This window comes from Coffea eugenioides, chromosome 6, assembly GCF_003713205.1.
Source record: "Coffea eugenioides isolate CCC68of chromosome 6, Ceug_1.0, whole genome shotgun sequence".
NCBI lineage: Eukaryota > Viridiplantae > Streptophyta > Magnoliopsida > Gentianales > Rubiaceae > Coffea > Coffea eugenioides.
Genome location: NC_040040.1, coordinates 50,143,372 through 50,164,581, shown reverse-complemented (window position 1 = coordinate 50,164,581; position 21,210 = coordinate 50,143,372). Strand labels below are relative to the sequence as shown.

The window sequence follows — 21,210 nt, the reverse complement described above, 5'->3', positions numbered from 1 at the left end:
AATTGATCAAGTCATTTGGCAAATGCACAAAATAACAATGGATAACAGTTATCAAACTCGAGAAAGGGTCTCAAAATGAATAATAACAATAGATAACAGTTGTCAGACACAAGAAAGGATCTCAAAATGATTGAAGGCATCCTTCCATGTGTATATTGACATATTATACCTTACAAATTTAACATATGCAGGCTCTATTTCAACAAGCTCTTCAAAAATCATGTCACTAATCTCATAGGAAATAATTTTACCTGGTAAAGAAATTATAAGCTTTGCCTTATTTGCTTTCTTATCCACCTGAAAACATAGTATACCAAAGGGAAATTCCTTTTCCCGATAATTAACAAACTTCTCATCGGACATTAATGGATACCGTGCAGTCAAAAGACCAAGATCAACACGATACTTGAGCAACCATCTTGAATGGTATCTCCCCAAACCCATATCCATTTCCAATTCAAATACATTAAGAAAATCATCTCTTGGCTTATAGAGATCAATGAGATGCAAACTTCCCCCACAATTACCGAAGTAGAAAACAACCCCATTAGGTGATGCTGGATAAGTATTCATAACATTCAAGCTTCTAACACATTCCAGCTCGAAATCAAAACAAAGTAAAGACCTGGCAGAATTTACCCAATAAAGATTGCCATCCCAAAACACTCCCTTCTCAAAATAGTAACTGTCATTCGATTCATGCCAATTACCATCCCAAAACACTCCCTCCTCGAAATAGTAGCCGTAATTTGTTTCATCCCAAATATCAATACCACCACAATCCTTCCAAGCCTGAGTTTCAGATGAATACTGCCAGAAGATAAATTCTCCCCACGCATCCTCCCCAGCTATCAATTTCGCAAATACACAAACAAGTTTGTACTGGTCGTATGTCAAAGGATCAAAAACAATATTTACAGCTTCAATCCTTCTTGAATATCTATCAATCTCGGGTATGGGAATTTGCCTATACTGATTGGTAGTCGGGTTATACACATAATACCTCCTTACTTCATAATTCCAGTAAAAATCAACCCACATCAACCCATTGCAACAATGTAAACCAAGAACTTGGCCATCTGCATTAAGAAAATGAGCAAAACGGGAAGCCAGAATACCTATTGAATGTGAGCTGCCATCCTGAAGAAGAGAGATAGCTTTGAACTCTGAAGTCCCATATATTCTTCGGAATAAGAACAGACCGACCTCCAGAGAAAATACTCGATACATCCCCGAATGAAGACGACAGAAATGGGAGCTGGAAATGAGAGAAAACCATTGTCTGGAGACACACTGGAAGCGAATAAGAGACTTTGGGGGTAAAGGGAGTAATATCTGAAGTAAGAGATCTTCGTGATTGCTTATGCAAGCCCCAGACGACGTGGAGGCATAACGTCGAACAGCTGGTGGGCGGCTGTTGTCATCGTCGTCATGAGAGCAGGCGCCGTTTTGGGAGTTTGATTTTGATGGTGAAATAAGCGGTCGGAAGGTCAAGAGGTCATTCAATGATAGGAGTGAGGTTCTTTTTGGAGCTCTAGCGATCCCTTTGTTCTTGTTGTTGTTACCGGAGATTTCTGGGGCAGACGCAGATGAGCTGGGTCCGGCCCCGTCGTTGCCACCGGAGGAAAACATCATCAGTTGACTTAGGTTGTGCTTTTAAGGTAGTTGTGTACTAAGTAGTATCACCTCAAGAGTTTCAAATACTGAGTATTGGTTTTGGATCTAATTGAAGCTAAAGTCAAATTGCTAAGAAAGGGTGGTGTTCAGGCCCGAAATTGGGTATTGTTTGAAGGGTTAATAGCAATTTATCCCCTTTACATATGGGTCATATTTCAGTTTACCCCCCAACGTTTGTTTTTCTTCAATTTACCCCCAAGGCTAACGGTCAACTCCAATAAAGATTAGGGTTAATCACATTTTATCCCCTTAAAGAATAACTCATTTCTCAGTTTAACCCCTAACCTTTAATTTTGCTCACTTAATCCCCTTTAGGACAAAATTGCCCTTACATTATTTTGACTTTTTATTTACCTTGTTTTCCTTTCTTTTATTTCTTTTTCTCTTTCTTCTTTATTTAATTCTTCCTCTTTCCCACAAAAATCTTCACCGTAATGATTGAAATTAAAAAAGAGGAATTGCAGAGATCTATCTTCTCCTTAAATGATTAAAAAAAATATTCAACTCACTTTCCTAAAATACAATTTTTTTAGCCTTTCAATTCTTTTAATTTTGGATTTTCCTCTTTCCTTTCTAGTTTGTCATTTTATTCCCAAGAAAATATCATAAGATGAAATTGTGACTTGATTAATAATCATCAATTGAAATTTGTGACACGTGGCATCATACAAAAAATCAAAATTAGTTTTTGATGCCTTTTAAACCTTCACCTAGAAATATGCAATTACAAACTCAAAACAAAAATTTTCGTTGAAATGGAATTTCAATTGGGAAGGATGAAAGAGAGAAGAAAGAGAAAAAGAAATAAAAGAAAGTAAAACAATTTCATCTTATGATATTTTCTTGAGAATAAAATGAAAAACTAGAAAGGAAAGAGGAAAATCCAAAATTAAAAGAATTGAAAGGCTATAAAAATTGTATTTTATGAAAGTGATTTGAATATATTTTTAATCATTTAAGGAGAAGATAGATCTCTGCAATTCCTCTTTTTTAATTTCAATCATTAAGGTGAAAATTTTTGTGGGAAAGAGGAAGAATTAAATAAAGAAAAAAGAGAAAAGGAAATAAAAGAAAGGAAAACAAGGTAAATGAAAAGTCAAAACAATGCAAGGGTAATTTTGTCCTAAAGGGGGTTAAGTGAGCAAAATTAAAGGTTAGGGGTTAAACTGAGAAATGAAATATTCTTTAAGGAGACAAAATGTGATTAACCCTAGAAATTAACAGAATAATGAAAAGATAGAAATATCCTTAAGAAAAGGGTTAATCACATTTTATCCTCTTAAAGAATACCCCAATCGAGGCATGTGGCTTGAAAGTCCTGGACACCTCAATCAATTATTGTTGGATTATTGATTTGCTGGATTATTTGTTTACTTTGGTTGGCTATATGGCTGTTAGAAAGACAAATTAGGATTTTTTTTTTGTGGGACAACAATAGATATATGCTTTATATTACCTGTGCATGCTTTATATTACCCTCTTTTACAACTGATTGAGGGACATTTTAATCAGCAAACACAATCGCTCTCTTCCAATGGCAATTTCGGCATCTTGACATTTTTAACGGTGCAATTGCTTAGCTGGACTAACGGAGGGGTAAACTGAGGAAAAATAAGCGTTGGGGGGTAAACTGAAAAATGACCCATACTTAAAGGGGATAAAGTGCGATTAACCCTTGTTTGAATTCAATAGTTGGGATCAAATTTGGTAAACTTGTAAGAATAAGTTTGTAAACTACGAATGTTAGCCGTCAAAATATAAAATCCCTAACAAAAAATGGGGGAGTTGGGTTTATGAATAGTGATTAGAGCTAAAAGATGAATTGACCTATTTGATAATCGAATTAAGTTTGGTTTGATAAAAGCTTGTTCAACCTTGGATGCCTAACTAGTCAAATTAAATTTAAACAATATTTTATATTTTATAACATTTAAACTTGATAAAAAAACTCGTCCAAATTTGATTCGACAAATAAATAAGTTAAATTTGAACAAAATTTTAAACTCGTTAAAATAATCAAACAAACTTAAATAATAGGATATTAATTTGATTAAATCATATATGCCCTAACAGTGATTCATGATCTCTTATTTATGGGCACCATGAGTGCGTCTGTGCGTGAGTGTTTTGGTAAATTTGGATGTGGCGTTAGTGTTGGTCAGTGATAAGAGTTTATTTTACGTATTTTTAAGTGCATTTTATTAGTTAATTTTGAGTTGATTATTTAGTTTTATAAATAAAATAAAGAGGTTTTTGGTAAAATTATATATTTTTTGTAAAAGTGGATAATATTGCATTTTTAGTGATTTTAATGGTAAAACCTTCATTTTTATGCAGGAATGATGACTCAATCACCAAAGGATGTCAAATGAGGTAAAAAATAGAGATTTGGTGATAAATTCAAGTGGCAACAAGAAGAATGAAGTGAAAAACGTTCAAGTGAGGAAATGCAATACAAGTCAGTTTTGACACTCTTCAGTATTTCGATCATATCTCAGGCTACAAAGCTCCGATTTGGATGATTCTTGAAGCATTGGAAAGCTAACTCAAAGGGCTACAACTTTTGTGTTTTGCACAAAAGCTAGTTCGGCCTTTATGATAGAGAAAATCGCAGATGAAGTAAGGCCAAAGTGAATACGCGAGTACACAAAACGTGACTTGTAACCGCGTTTTGTGTAGGCGCGTTTTATAGCCGAAATTCTGCAATTTGACTCAGCCAATTCTCTTGTGTTCATACCACTTTCCAGCTATAAGATGCAAGGGAATTCGGTGCACATGCTTCAGAAGAAAAAAGGGCAAGAAAAGTGGCTTATTTTCAAGTCAAAAATATTGGTTTTTGACTATGCTAACAAAGTGGAGATTTGGGAATCAAAGGATAGAATTTGACTTGGAAAAATGGAGCTTTTGAGTAGTTTTTATGCAGAGATAGAGGGAGAGGTCTGGAAAACCATTCGTAGCTTAGTTTCTTACAGAAAAACATATTCTCTCTACCTAGGACTTGCAAGGGGCAATTGGGATTTCATCTTGTAATCATCTAAGTTCAAGACAAAGGAGATTTTTGGAAGGCTTCACCATATCTTGGCTAAGACTTTCTTTACTCTGTTTGTATTTGTAATTCATGATGATTTACATTAATGAAGTTATGAGTGTTTTATCATTCATGAGTAGCTAATTTTCTTTATCTAGGGAGTAGATGAAGCTTATGGCCAAATGATATGAAGTGATTGTTATTCATTCTTGTTATGTCTTGTATTAACTTATCTACTTGTGTATGTTGGATTACTTGTTGTTGCTTGATCACCAATAGCAGGTTTATAGTTATTTTTATTCATTGAGAAATGGTAAAAATAATGGAATGACACAAGTAGAACTTGAGTTGTATATTCATGAGAATAGAAATACGTTCAAGTGGATGAAATCTGCATTTCATGTGTGAATAAGAACAGATTTAGTATTTACCAAGAGATTAGGAAAAACTAATCTGTTTTAACCCATTATTATCATGAGAATGTGATTTTGGTATTTCTGGAAATGAATCCTTGGTTAAACAAGAGCAGTAACAAGTGTTGAATTAATTCATTTTAGATCTTTTGTGTCATAAGTGGAATCTACATCCCTAGATCTTAATATTTAGTGAATTCTACTCCTATTGTGAAATTGCATTTATCTAGTTAAGAACTCTTGTAGTTGAATTAAAATCTGAAGTTTCTGCTCAAATTAATTGTGAGTCTAAATAATAGAGTAAATTAGTATCTAATAATTGTTTTAAATTGCTCCTCATGGGATCGACCCGATACACATCTCGTACTACAATTGCGACCTGTATACTTGCAGTCCAACGGGTGTAAATTCGGAATTAAACTTGCACTTAAAGTAAAAACCCGTCAAGTTTTTGGCGCCGTTGCCGGGGAGCGGCAATATTAGAGCCTAATCATCTTTATTAATTTAGACAGCTTTATTTTTTAGATTATATTTAATCTTATATTGTAATCAGTTTTTTTTACCATTGAAGTTGCATAATATCCCTTATTTCTGTTTGTAGTATATGCACCGGGAGTCTCGAGAAGTCGCACCTTTCGATTCAGAAATTGAGAGGACACTACGTAGACAAAGGAGGCACACACAACAGCAAGAGGAACAAGAGATTTGGCAACCGATAGAGGAAATTTTGATAGAACTACCATTTGCAGAAGAGATGGCCGAAAATGACCAAAATAGGCGAGTTCTACGAGATTATACTCTACCGGGAACACAAGGATCTCAAACAAGCATAGTAAGGCCTACGGTAAATGCTAACAATTTTGAGATTAAACCATCACTTATCCAAATGGTTCAACAATCTCAATTTGGAGGTAATGCAGTAGAAGATCCTAATACACACTTAGCTACATTCTTGGAAATTTGTGATACAATTAAAATGAATGGAGTTAGTGATGATGCTATAAGGCTAAGATTGTTCCCATTTTCATTGAGAGATAAGGCCAAACTTTGGCTACACTCTCATGCTCCTAATACTTTCACTGGATGGGATGAACTATCAAGAGCATTCTTAAATAAGTATTTTCCACCAGGTAAGACTGCTAAGTTTAGAATGGATATCACTAGTTTTAGCCAATTGGAAGGTGAATCATTATATGAGGCATGGGAAAGATTTAGAGATTTGCTTCGGAAATGTCCACATCATGGACTGCCGGAATGGTTAATCATACAAACCTTCTATAATGGTTTAGTTTTTTCTACTAAAACTATGATCGATGCAGCTGCAGGTGGAGCTTTAATGGGTAAATCACCCCAAGAGGCTCATAATTTGATAGAAGAAATGGCAGCAAATAACTACCAATGGGCCAATGAAAGAGGTAATACGAGACGTCACGCAGGTATGATAGAAATGGACACTCTCAATATGCTGAGTGCTCAAATGAATAATGTGATGAAATTGCTAAGTAGACAAGGTGGAGATGGTCCAAGTTCATCTAATGCACACGTAGCTTGTTGCTCTTTCTGTGGAGGTGAACATGATATTAATGAGTGTGTTGATTCTGAGCAGGTACAATTTGTCAATAATTACAACCGAAATGCCCCAAATAATCCCTACTCGAATACTTACAATCCGGGGTGGAGAAATCATCCAAACTTTGGATGGAAAGATCAAGGCAATCAACAAAGGCCAACCAATCCGCCGGGATTTCAACCAAGGCAACCCCAGGCTGAAACTAAACCAAGTTGGGAGATCGCGGTGGAAAAACTTGCTAAGGTGACTTCGGATAGATTCGAGCGAGTTGAGGGGCGGTTAGACCAATTAGCTGGGATGTACAGAAACTTGGAGGTTCAAATTGGTCAAATTGCCAATGTGATCAACAATAGAAACCCTGGTGAATTACCAAGTAAAACCGAAGTGAATCCGAGAGAGCATGTCAATGCAATCATTCTTAGAAGCGGTAAAACGGTTGAGGGATTTGATTTTGAAAATTCAGGTGGTGAAAAAGACAAGAAGCAAGCAATTGAAGGGGAGCAAGAAAGTCAAAATGATCATGTTATCATTGATATTGATGCACTTCATCCCAAATTAATTCTAATGTGATACCTTTTCCTCACAGGTTGAAGAAAGATGGACAGGATCGGGAGTTTGAAAAGTTCTTCAAAATGTTTAAACAATTGCACATTAACATTCCTTTCATTGATGCTATAACACAGATTCCCTCTTATGCACGTTTCTTGAAAGACATCATGTCAAAGAAGAGGAAAATTGTAGATAATGAGATGATAGCATTAACGGAAGAGTGTAGTGCATTGATTAAGAATAAACTCCCTCCTAAATTGAAAGATCCGGGAAGTTTTTCTATTCCTTGCACTATTGGTCAATTGCATTTTTCTAATGCTTTATGTGATTTAGGTGCAAGTGTGTCACTTATGCCGTTATCGGTTGCCCGGAGATTGGGACTTCAAGAGCTAAAAGCTACCAATATTACATTGCAATTAGCGGATCGGTCAATCACACGTCCCATGGGTATTTTGGAAAATGTACTCATAAAGGTAAGACAATCTATAATACCTGTGGATTTTGTTGTCTTAGATATTGAAGAAGATGTGAGAATGCCAATTATTCTAGGACGACCGTTTTTAGCCACTGCACGAACTATGATTGATGTAGAAAAAGGTAAGCTTATATTACGGGTTAATGGTGAGGAATTGGAATTCAATTTGGATAATAAAGAAGGGAATATAGAGCCTACTGCTCTTGTTTCTAATATGCCATATGATGAAAAGGTTAACCAAGAAAGGACCGAAGAAGTTAAATTTATAAATGTCCTTGGTACTAACTTTCATGGTGTAGGAACAAAGGAGGAGAAGATAAGGATGGAAGTTGGCTTAATAAATTCGCCATTCCATGAAGAAAATGGTGAAAAGTTGAGCCAATTCAGAAAAGACAAGCAAAATCCACTCCAAGGTGAAGTTGAGCCTCTCTATGACAAGTCTAATATTCCTCCTTGGCATTTGAGGAAATTGGACTATGAAGATCAATGCATGGTTCACCACATGGTGGATTGGCTCGGGAGTTTCGACCCATGGGGAGAAAATCGCTCCCTAATGCTCTAAAGTGATTCAACTCTTTCAGTCGAGCCAACGACTATAAACAAAAGCGCTAATTGGGAGGCAACCCAATGTTTATGTTATTTGTGTTAAATTTTTGTGATTTTTAGACTTGAATAAGTGTTTTAGTTAATTTGTTGTTTTTGTGTGATAGGGTTGGCAAATGGAAGCAAGAATGACCATTTGAGGTGAAAAGGGCGAACTTTGATCAAACAACTCAACCCCTCGATTTGCGTTAAAGGTGTTTTTGATTCATTATAAAGGGGTAAAATGCATGTTTTTAATGTTTTACATTTGTTCCAGTCATTAAAATTGGCAAACAAATGATCTATGATGCATTTTGAGTCATTGGGGTACCTTTTGTAATTTTTCAAAAGTTGAAATTCTGCTAAAAATCGAAGCAGAAAACGCGTTTGCAAATAAAACGCGACTACAAGTCGCGTTTCTCAGAATCGCGTTTTCAATTCTGCACCTGCAGAACAGAAAACGCGCCTTAAAAACGCGACCTAAAGTCGCGTTTTAATGGAAGTCGCGTTTTCAAGCCTGGATCAAGACTCAAAAACGAGACTTCAGAAACGCGACTCAAAGTCGCGTTTTCCATCACAGTCGCGTTTTCATTCCTGCAAGATTTGTGCAGGAAACGCGACTTCAAAAACGCGAGTTGAAGGCGCGTATTTAGTCGCGTTTTCCGTGTCTGAATATAGCCTTCAGAAACGCGATTTCAGCCTTTCTTCTTCACTTCTCCAATTTTTCCAGCCGCGTTTTTCCCTCTTCCTTCTACCCAACTCACAAATTTTCATTTATACTCCATAATCTTGCTAGAAATCATCACCCCAACACCTTTTGAGCTTCATACAACCTTTTTAACCGATTAAAATCCAAGAAAAACACCTAAAATCAGGTTTTTGAGGGATTGAAGGTTAGGGTTCTTAAACTCTAATTTCTTCAATTGGAGGTCAATTGGAGGTTGTTTCATAGGGCTTTTTGCATTTTTAGCATCACCAAACATCCTTCTACGTGATTGAGGTAAGTTTCTTCATCAAATCTTTTGATTTTAGAAGTTCATATTTTTTATCCTGAGCTATCTGACATCTTTTAATTTCGAAAATTTGATGAGGTTCATGGCTATTTTTGATTTTATTCATGATTATTATGATTGTTTAAGCATGTTTAAATGTTTAAATGTAGCAATTTATTGGTTTTCAAGTACTTTAAAATTCACAATTGCTATATTTAGATGAAATTGGAAAAAGGAACTAGGATGTTTTTGAGCCATTGGTGATGTTAAATTATGGTTAAAAAGGGTTAGTTGATGATGTTTAAGCATGTGCATTGTGTATAGTGAGTAATTTGGTTGATTTGGTGAGTTAGTTAGTTTAATTTTTGCCTAAACATGATTATAGCTAAAAGCATATTATTATTGTTAATTCTAAATAGTTATAATCATAATTGCTCCTATTTTCACTAATTGAATTATAATTGATACATATCTTGTGTAATTTGGTGATTTTGGGCAACTTTAGGCAGAAAATATGTCTTGTACGATCATTGAATGATTAGAACTTAAGCAATTGTATTTGAGGTTATTTGGATTAATGCTGAACTTTTGTTGCCAAAAAAATGAGTTGTAGTACATGTGAATAATTGAAATATTTTTTAGGTACTATGCCAAGAGGAAGAAGAGCGGTACTTTCATCCTCTAGTAGTGAGGAGAGGGAGGTTAATGAAGAGATGGAGGTGACTGAAGAGGAGAATTCACCTTCTCCTCCACCAATTAACCGTCGACCTGGTGAGGGCACCTCCCGTGGAGCGGGAAGATCGGTATTTGACAGTGCTAGGTTCAACACTCGCAGGAATCAGGAGTGGCATGAGGCGCGTGCTAATTTGGAGTTTTTGTTTGAGATGCACGTCAGTCCACCAGTTGAGATGATGTACAACATCTCAGAGGCTTTTGCTCAGCTAGGATGGGCTCCGATTCTCACCCTTCCAAACCATTACTACCCAGACCTGGTGCGCGAGTTTTACGCCAACATTGAAAGTAAGGCGCGCCATAGTGGAGAAATAATTGAGTCCTGGGTGCGTGGAAGACGAATCACCTTGTCACGGCAAGATTTGGCTGCTATTTTGGGGTGTATGGATGACGGACGTCCAGTAGACTTGAAGAAGGAGTTTGTTCCCCCGAATAGGAGGTGGGATCCATCATTGGCCATGGCTAGGTTTGGTCTCGAGTACCAACCTTTTCGCTCTACCAGAAAGGAGACTATATTGGCAAATGTATTCGAACCTCGTCATCGGCTTATCATTTACATGATGGCTCACAATGTCATCCCAAAGAAGACGGGGCACACGGAGGTTCGCAAGAGCGATATTTACTTCCTTGATTACATGTTCCACAACCGAACTTCCCCATATGCTCGAATTTCATTGCCGAACATCATCATCAGCCACATTAGGTCTACGGCGAGGCGTAAGACAACTTCTTTCAAACTTTCATTTCCTCGTCTACTGACTTTAATCTTCCCCCGTTTTGAAGTTCCCTTGGAAGGCATGCGGCGGGAGTATGTTCCACCACGTGCTGAGATGACTATCACTACTCTTCGCCGCCTTGGTATTGGCACGGGAGACATTCCACGCCCTGTTCAGGAGCGGAGACAAAAGGCTAGACATGGTCGCGATGGAGCTGGACCATCTACTGCAGCACCACCTCCTCCTCCGCCACAGACCAACTGGCAGCGGCTTTTCGGTCGCTTGGACGACATCGACCATCATTTAGCCAGAATGGATACTCGCCTGGACCGAATTGAAGATCATTTAGGCACACGCCCACCTCCCATCGATGATGATGAAGATGACGATGAAGAGGATGATTGAGGCTGCCCTTTGGCTGGCTTTTCTTTTGTTTGCTTGTTATTTTTATCTTTTGTTTGAAAAATGTTAACTTACATTCCTTATTTTGAATATTGGAACTTGTGGCAGTAACTAGTAGATCGTTGACTGTGGATGGTTGAGCGGTCGATGACTCATGATTCAAGGCTTCACTGGACTGCAGTCATCTCACTTGGGGAGTCACTTGTTCCTTTCTTTTGTTTCTTTTCTTTTCTTTCCCTACACATTGAGGACAATGTGTATTCTAAGTGTGGGGGAAGAAATGTGTGGTACTTGTGATTTTAGTTGTGTTTGATATAATTCTTGTGCTTAAATGGTGTTTCTTGTGGTTGCTGGCAGGGAGATTTAGTCCACTTTTAAGGGGAGACTCTGTCAAAATTTTTCCAAAACCTTATACATATATATGTTATTAACTATAATAAATAAATAAAATGTTGTCACTTATCCTTTTAAAATAAATATATGCGGTTTTGATACTTCTTTTCTCATGAAATTTGGAAATGATTTTTATGTGATTATAATTTTTACATCTATAGGAAAGTATATCTAGTAAAATGGAGAAAATTATGCCTACATTTTGTATATTTGATGAAAATTCTTCTTTTTATCTAATTTTATAAGATAAGAAATTAATATGGTTAATAAGTGTCATACTCTTCTCATGATTACTCTTAGAGGGAATTTTATTATATATATATATATTGAAAAAAAAAAAGGGTTGTTCGACTCCAATGATTCTCATACCGAGTAACCGGGGGTTGGCATCTACAAATGTCGACATTCGCGTAAAAAGGTACTTGAATTAAGAGTATGCAAAGCAACTTGAGTATGTGAAATGTTGAGTAACCGGGGATCTGCATCTAAAAATGTTGATCTTCGCGTCAAAAGGCATTTTTCACAACTTAAGTAATATTTAACCCTTAAAATATAAAAAAAATAATAAATAAATAAATAAATAAATAAATAAAAAATTAATTAAATCCCTCTTTAAGAAAAATAAGAAGTTGATCATGAGATTAGTTAGCATTTTTATTGACTATAGGAGTTGCTTGCTTGCGAAATTGGATAAAAATAAGAAGTTGAGTTGAATTGGTAAAATTATGGTATACTTGGCTCTTCTTTGCTTGGTATTATGAGTACTTGAACTTAATGGAAAGATCACATAAGAGTTATTTACCTTGATTCAAGGAAATGGAGTTGAAATACTACATATGTTTATTTTCAATTTTTTTGGATCATTGATGGTTAGAATTTTATATTGCTTGAGGACAAGCAATGATTCAAGTGTGGGGGTATTTGATAAGAGTTTATTTTACGTATTTTTAAGTGCATTTTATTAGTTAATTTTGAGTTGATTATTTAGTTTTATAAATAAAATAAAGAGGTTTTTGGTAAAATTATATATTTTTTGTAAAAGTGGATAATATTGCATTTTTAGTGATTTTAATGGTAAAACCTTCATTTTTATGCAGGAATGATGACTCAATCACCAAAGGATGTCAAATGAGGTAAAAAATAGAGATTTGGTGATAAATTCAAGTGGCAACAAGAAGAATGAAGTGAAAAACGTTCAAGTGAGGAAATGCAATACAAGTCAGTTTTGACACTCTTCAGTATTTCGATCATATCTCAGGCTACAAAGCTCCGATTTGGATGATTCTTGAAGCATTGGAAAGCTAACTCAAAGGGCTACAACTTTTGTGTTTTGCACAAAAGCTAGTTCGGCCTTTATGATAGAGAAAATCGCAGATGAAGTAAGGCCAAAGTGAATACGCGAGTACACAAAACGTGACTTGTAACCGCGTTTTGTGTAGGCGCGTTTTATAGCCGAAATTCTGCAATTTGACTCAGCCAATTCTCTTGTGTTCATACCACTTTCCAGCTATAAGATGCAAGGGAATTCGGTGCACATGCTTCAGAAGAAAAAAGGGCAAGAAAAGTGGCTTATTTTCAAGTCAAAAATATTGGTTTTTGACTATGCTAACAAAGTGGAGATTTGGGAATCAAAGGATAGAATTTGACTTGGAAAAATGGAGCTTTTGAGTAGTTTTTATGCAGAGATAGAGGGAGAGGTCTGGAAAACCATTCGTAGCTTAGTTTCTTACAGAAAAACATATTCTCTCTACCTAGGACTTGCAAGGGGCAATTGGGATTTCATCTTGTAATCATCTAAGTTCAAGACAAAGGAGATTTTTGGAAGGCTTCACCATATCTTGGCTAAGACTTTCTTTACTCTGTTTGTATTTGTAATTCATGATGATTTACATTAATGAAGTTATGAGTGTTTTATCATTCATGAGTAGCTAATTTTCTTTATCTAGGGAGTAGATGAAGCTTATGGCCAAATGATATGAAGTGATTGTTATTCATTCTTGTTATGTCTTGTATTAACTTATCTACTTGTGTATGTTGGATTACTTGTTGTTGCTTGATCACCAATAGCAGGTTTATAGTTATTTTTATTCATTGAGAAATGGTAAAAATAATGGAATGACACAAGTAGAACTTGAGTTGTATATTCATGAGAATAGAAATACGTTCAAGTGGATGAAATCTGCATTTCATGTGTGAATAAGAACAGATTTAGTATTTACCAAGAGATTAGGAAAAACTAATCTGTTTTAACCCATTATTATCATGAGAATGTGATTTTGGTATTTCTGGAAATGAATCCTTGGTTAAACAAGAGCAGTAACAAGTGTTGAATTAATTCATTTTAGATCTTTTGTGTCATAAGTGGAATCTACATCCCTAGATCTTAATATTTAGTGAATTCTACTCCTATTGTGAAATTGCATTTATCTAGTTAAGAACTCTTGTAGTTGAATTAAAATCTGAAGTTTCTGCTCAAATTAATTGTGAGTCTAAATAATAGAGTAAATTAGTATCTAATAATTGTTTTAAATTGCTCCTCGTGGGATCGACCCGATACACATCTCGTACTACAATTGCGACCTGTATACTTGCAGTCCAACGGGTGTAAATTCGGAATTAAACTTGCACTTAAAGTAAAAACCCGTCAGTCAGCGGAAAAATACCGGTTTTCATCCCCAAACTTTGGGCACAAGACACATTTCGTCCCTCATCTTTCGGGCATGACACATTTGGTGTCTGAATTAACAATTTTTGACCAAATGTCATCCTCAGACGGCAATTTAGCCAACCTTTAACGGACCGTTAAGTAAATGTGGCTATCTGAAGCAAAATCAGGTGAAAAATGACGTTGTCTTCACTTTCCCTTTTTCTTTCACTTCAACAACTTCCTCTGCAAATTTCCAAGACTAAACTCCTACCGCAAATTTCTCTGAGAGTAAACCCCCTCTTCCAATTATAAATATACAATACATATAAATATTACTTATACTAATATTTTATATAATTATAATGTATATTAGATATTAAATCTAATCATTATATAAACTTATATTCATAATAATAAATATAATTATAATTATCTAATTTATTAATATTATATACACATATATATTATAAGGGATAATTTCAGAAACCTCCCCTAAATTAGCTTATGGAAAAATGGGAAAATGGATAATTTATGGAGAAAAGCCATAACGAGCTGGTGTTTTATTGGAGAACTGGTTTATTTTTATTTTATCCGATAAATAAATTTGTTTATGAAAAAATAGATACCCTATTCTTATAATAGAGGAAAGCCATAAAGAGCTGAAGTTTTATTGGAAAACGAGTTTATTTTTATTTTATTCGATAAATAAATATATTTATGGAAAAATGGGTACTCTGTTCTTATAATGGAGGAAAATCCTAAAGAGCTAGTCTTTTATAGAAAAGTGATACTTTATAGAAAGTGACCGCGATTTGGTTTATGAAATTATCCAAAAAAAAAAATTAGAATGAATTTGTTTATTTAATTAAATAATTATTATATATATATTTATATAATGCATAATATAATTATACTAATATTATTATAAAATATATAATTAAACTATATTATATATATAAATATTTATACTAATATATTATATGATTATAAAGTATATTATATATTAATTATAATTTTTAGTATATATTAGTATATTTATAATAATAAATATAATTATAATTATATAATATATTATTACTATATACACATATATATTATAAATATATGCACATATATATTATAAATATATGCACATATAATATACATTTATAAATATATATATATATAAATATATTATAGTTATTACCCTAAATATATTAGAGTTATTAGGGTATAGTTATTATAGTTATTACCCTAAATATATTATAGTTTTAGGGTATATACCCTAATAATATATTTATATATATTATAAATATATATTATATGTGCATATATTTTAATATATATGTGTATATAGTAATAATATATTATATAATTATATTTATATTTATTGTGATAAATATACTAATATATACTAAAAATTATAATTAATGTATAATATACTTTATACTCATAAAATATATTAGTATAATTATATAATACATTATATAAATATATATAATAATTATTTAATTAAATAAACAAATTCATTCTAAATTATTTTTTTGGATAATTTCATAAACCAAATCGCGGTCACTTTTTGTAAAGTATCGCTTTCCCATAAAAAACTAGCTCTTTAGGGCTTTTCTCCATTATAAGAACAGAGTACCCATTTTTTCATAAATAAATTTATTTATCGAATAAAATAAAATAAACTCGTTTTCCAATAAAACTTCAGCTCTTTATGGCTTTCCTCTATTATAAGAACAGAGTACCCATTTTTTCATAAACAAATTTATTTATCGGATAAAATAAAAATAAACCAGTTCGCCAATAAAACACCAGCACTTTATGGCTTTTCTCCATAAATTATTCATTTTCCCATTTTTCCATAAGCTAATTTAGGGGAGGTTTATGAAATTATCCCTTATAATATATATGTGTATATAATATCAATAAATTATATAATTATAATTATATTTATTATTATGAATATAAGGTTATATAATAATTAAATTTAATATCTAATATACATTATAATTATATAAAATATTAGTTTAAGTAATATTTATATGTATTATATAATTATAATTATATATTTATAATTGGAAGAGGGGGTTTACTCTGGAGAAATTTGCAGTAGGAGCTTAGTCTTGGAAATTTGCAGAGGAAGTGAAGACAACGTCATTTTCCACCTGATTTTGCTTCGGTTAGCCACATTTACTTAACGGTCCGTTAAAGGTTGGTTAAATTGCCGTCTGAGGATGACATTTGGTCAAAAATTGTTAATTCAGACACCAAATGTGTCATGCCCAAAAGATGAGGGACGAAATGTGTCTTGTGCCCAAAGTTTGGGGATGAAAACCGGTATTTTCCCGTTGGTCAGCGGTTGTCTTTTGGACAATTGGATTCCAAATGTTTTGCTTGATTTTTTGTTTGACCACTAGGAGTTCATAAACCGCGAAACACACGATGGCAATGGTGCTTAGCATGTCCAATTGAATGTAAAAGAAAGTTGAATTATAAGTTTAATTAGCTTAATTGTTGGAAGTGGAAAACAGAGTGTGCAACATATATATTATTCTAGTAATGGAGCACGTGCTTTGCACGTGAATATGATGCTTTTAGATTTTTTTTTTCCCTTTGAAATTTTTACAAGATCTATTATTTTGAAGGAATAAATGTAATTGAGACAAACAAATTTGATATTTAATATTTATATTATTATATATACATATATATATTTTTTGAACTTAGTTAGTCATAACCAATACAAATGCACAAGTAATAACTCATTCTTTGTTTCAAAAGCACAATATTTTTGTCATTTGGTTAAATTTAGATTACCTAAATGTTTTGTTTAATGCCATTTGAATTTAAATTTTTAATTTTTGAACACTTTCTTGCTCCCCTTTAAGTCATTCTATGAATTGTTTATCATTTACAGTGACATTTTCTAATAATTATTATTTTTTTGTTAACGATAGATTGTAAAATGATCTATGGTGCTATTGTAATTATAATAGTATCTAAATGTATTGAAATTCTATTTTTTGAATTTAAATAGCTTAATTTTGAAGAGAAATGTTTTGATTTGGTGAAACTTATTTGTATTTCTCATTGATGATATGCTTTATGATTATATAGTTTATATGATTAAAAATTGTAAGATGTTAAATTATATAATAGCCAAACTGAACTTGGATATATTTTATTCACCTTTGAAGTACTCCTTGAAATTGATATTTTATTAAAAAATATTTTTTTGGCTTAATTCATCATAATTCAAAAAGATGTTTCACCTTTGTAATTATTATTATGATTAGCATTAATGAATATAATATTCATTAATTGTAGTTTAATACTGTTAGTTGTTACAAGATTATGATTTATAAAGTTCATTAAATTTAATTTTTATTGCAATTTAAATAAATAAATTCCCAACATAAAACTCTTTGCCTGTGTTGGTACTCCATTCCTATTATATTTTGTATTAAAGCTTTTTACTCAATACTAATATACTCATATTAAAAAGGTACTCTTAAGGCTTAATTTACTTGTATCCAAAAAATAAAAAGACTCATGATACCTTTTAAGAGACTCATAGTACCAATTTATTATGTTTTGTTTCATGTTTGAAGTACTTTCTAAATTTGGATTTTGTAAATCAAATTTGTTCTTCTTTCTTTTGGTAAAGAAAAAAAAGTAAGGAATCTTTCATTTTAGTAACTGTTAGCAAATTTGATATTATTTATTAATAATGAAATGCAATGCAATTTATCCATTTATTAGAGAGGATTGTAATTTTGGCATCACAAAAACTAATATCATTTTTCGCTTACACTATTAACTATTAAGATTCACCATTTTCTTTTATAATTTATAAATAAAATTTGTTCTTTGTTTGATTTAATTCACTATAACTCAAGGGAATGTTTTTCATTCTTGTAATTGTTGGCATAATTGATATTAATTATGGATAAAATGCAATGAATTGGTTGTTCTTTTTTTGGTTTAATTCACCAGAATCACCACAATTCAAGAAATATTTTTTTGTAACTGTTAGCATAATTCTTATTAATTATTAAGGAAATACAATGCAATCTGTCCATTTATTAGTATCAAAGGCAATATTGGTATTACAAAAACTAAGATCAGTTTTTACTTACACTCACACTAAAGGTTCACCATACTTTTTATATAGATATAGATAATAGATTAGAGATTGTAATAATTTAAAGTACAAAATGATTTGCAAATTTGACGACTGTCATTAAAAATAAGTTACATAAGGAGATTAATTCTTCAACGCAAAAGATGGTATTATATATTGACCGTCTGCATTTGTAAAGGTGATGTAAGCAAATAAAATTAGGGAAATATGAAGCAATCCAAACAAACCCCATGTTTGACTAAAGTGACCCTTCTTGGTGCTGCTGTAGATGATCATTTAGCTTTCCTCTATACCAAGTGGCCGCTTGGTTTAAGGGTTTTGGTACTTGGAATTACAATAATTTCAATACTGTGCGCTTGGTCCAGTGCAATGGGAATTGAAATATTGAAATTATGTCTTAAAATTTGGCCATTCATGATTCCTAACCAAATTGGGAGGAATTGACCAAAACCCTCATTTTAATTCCAACAGTGAACAAAAGAAGAAGTTTTGATTCGTGGTGGTTTCGTAAAGTTAGCGGTTGTGAGGCATCAAGCCAAGGAGACAAAAAGTCCAAAGAAGAAAAAAAAAGAAGCAAAAATAAATTTTAATATGCATCCCACAGCAAGCATTGGCTGTGGGAATGATAGCACCCATCCAAACTCGTACTGATTTTCTATCCATTATTCCATTTCCCTTTCCAATTCCAGAGCATGAACCAAGCGCCCCCTTAATTCTTTCTCCATTTAGTCTACCAGATCACCGAAGAGCTCTCCTTTTCATCCAAGAAAAGTGCTACCTCCATTTGCTCCCAGCAAAGAGAGTGTTGCCTGGGTAGTTCTCATGAATAATCCAGCTACATCCAAAATAACAATAAGCTCGTCTTAGAAAATACAAGCAGCCAATGCAGAACTAATCTTCTCTATCAGTCTACTCACCAGATAGTTCTCATTTTCAACAAAGATATCAGTCAGTTCTTTCAGAGACAAATTTCTTGTGCCTACAGTAAAAGATATAATATCATGAGCATAAGAACTCTAGGGTACCTATTAGGTGACATAAAAGCCAGGAGCAGAAGATGCAACAAAACAAACTGAATCTTCTACACAAGCTAATATTACCATCTGTTCTTGCAGTGATCAAATTCATGTGCAAATATGACGATTCCAACATGGTAAACTACACTTTTCTTTCCGGTATAGTTTGCAAAGCCTGAGATGTTAAAGACGAGGGAGTTCCCATTAATAGGATAAGATTAAGACTCGTTCTGTTCTTGATGTTTCTCTACCAATCCACACTATCACTGTCAGCAAATCTGTAATTGCAGAGGAGCAAATTGTTTGTACTATAGGTTACCAACTCAGAAAGACATAACAACGTAATCATAGCAAAGAGATCTACATGTTCAAGTGCCTTTAACTACTGCTATTTGGCTCAGTGAATCATGACCAGCATATAACCAAATCTATCCTTTTCCCATTGCACACTGGATATTCATAGTCATTTCAAGAACTATGCCACTCTTAAAAATACGCTACTTATTTACAACCTTACTTAATGGGTAATACGTTAAGTATACAAAGGTAATGGTGCCTAGCATCGAACTACTAAATGTGGCTGATTTTTTGTCCAACTCATGGCGGAGACAAAAGGAGGCTCATCTAGACATCACTAAAGTTTCATCTCAATGCCATAACAAACAAACAGAAGGTTCACCATAGCTAAACAAAAGTACATGCTCAATGATATACATCTGGAAGTCTAATTTTTCAATTCGAAAGGAATCTAGTCATAGGCCAGAAGTCTTAGAGAGGAGATAAATAGCATAAATCAACCCAAAAAAAATTCCAATCGGCATTTAGACTCCACCAATCAGTTAAAGAAATTAAACGACACATTTTGGATCTACACACAAAAGATACTTCAGAAGCTATATCTTTCCCTCAAAACAACTAAAAGAACAATCAAATTTATATTTCTTACCAAATTGCTGGAAGATTCTACAAAAAGAAAAGCTTAATCAAATAAAGAAATGCCAAATACATCATGATAAGCTACTACCTACGGAAATCTAATTTCATGCATTGTGGTAAACTCTTCCTCATTCACATTAAATGCATGCAACAGTCAATAGAGGGGCACTAAGATTAAACTGGTAAAACTCACCACGATCAATATCAACTCCAAGGATACTGCAACAAGAAAACTGCTTTGCTGCCAATCTGGATAAACAAACACATTGGAGCTACCAGTATTACACCATCCCAATTTTAATATCCTACATCGGTAGAATGAAGGAGAAAAGAATGCTTTAAGAACTTGGGTTCTTGGACTACATAGTAATTTGAGTTAACCATTTTGGCCTAGTGGATTTCGATCTAAAAATTGTTTGGGACAGTTGTTTCTGCATGGGGTGAGTCTAGGTCAACGGGTTATAGTTCTGACTATGCAAGGGAATGTAAAGATCTAAGTGTGCCCTAGAACCCATACGAGTCATCTTTAGAATTCGAGTATGACCAAGTGGACCAAGTGGGAAGAATATGTATCTAGGGATGGCAACGGGGCGGGGTTGGGGCGGGGGACCCCTCCCCCGTCCCCCGCCCCGTTGCCTATTAGTTCCCCCCGTCCCCCGCCCCGTCCCCCGCCTCCTGCTCCCCCCGCCCCCCCGCCCCGCCCCCGCCCCGCTTCCCCCGCGGGGTTAATAAAATTTTATTATATAATTTTATTATAATTAAATTTTAATAAATAATCAAGTACTAAAATATCAACACATCACCAAATTATTATTCATTGTAATTTTACAATTGAAACTCATAAAAACAATCAAACATAAGTTATTTGAATACAATCCAATATGATGAAATAAATATAACTAAAATAGTCAAGTTTTCACTTTTAGTACAAATGCAATCACTAATTCATT

At 33.6% G+C, this 21,210-nt stretch overlaps 1 protein-coding gene and 1 non-coding gene across 2 annotated transcripts; both read right to left on the bottom strand.

Moving 5' to 3' along the window:
• Positions 1-23: 23 nt before the first annotated feature.
• LOC113774356 (F-box protein At5g07610-like) lies at positions 24-1,635 on the bottom strand. The gene has a single exon (XM_027318902.1). It carries the CDS (start codon positions 1,633-1,635, stop codon positions 103-105), a length of 1,533 nt encoding a protein of 510 aa, XP_027174703.1. The 3' UTR covers positions 24-102.
• A 4,624-nt stretch (positions 1,636-6,259) lies between these two features.
• On the bottom strand, positions 6,260-6,366 carry LOC113776627. The gene has a single exon (XR_003469115.1). It is a non-coding gene; the product is annotated as a small nucleolar RNA R71 (small nucleolar RNA).
• Positions 6,367-21,210: the final 14,844 nt, after the last annotated feature.

What these genes read in the sequence shown, in the direction of transcription:
- LOC113774356 (XM_027318902.1), bottom strand. Translation starts at nt 1,635, where the DNA reads ATGATGTTTTCCTCCGGTGGCAACGACGGGGCCGGACCCAGCTCATCT.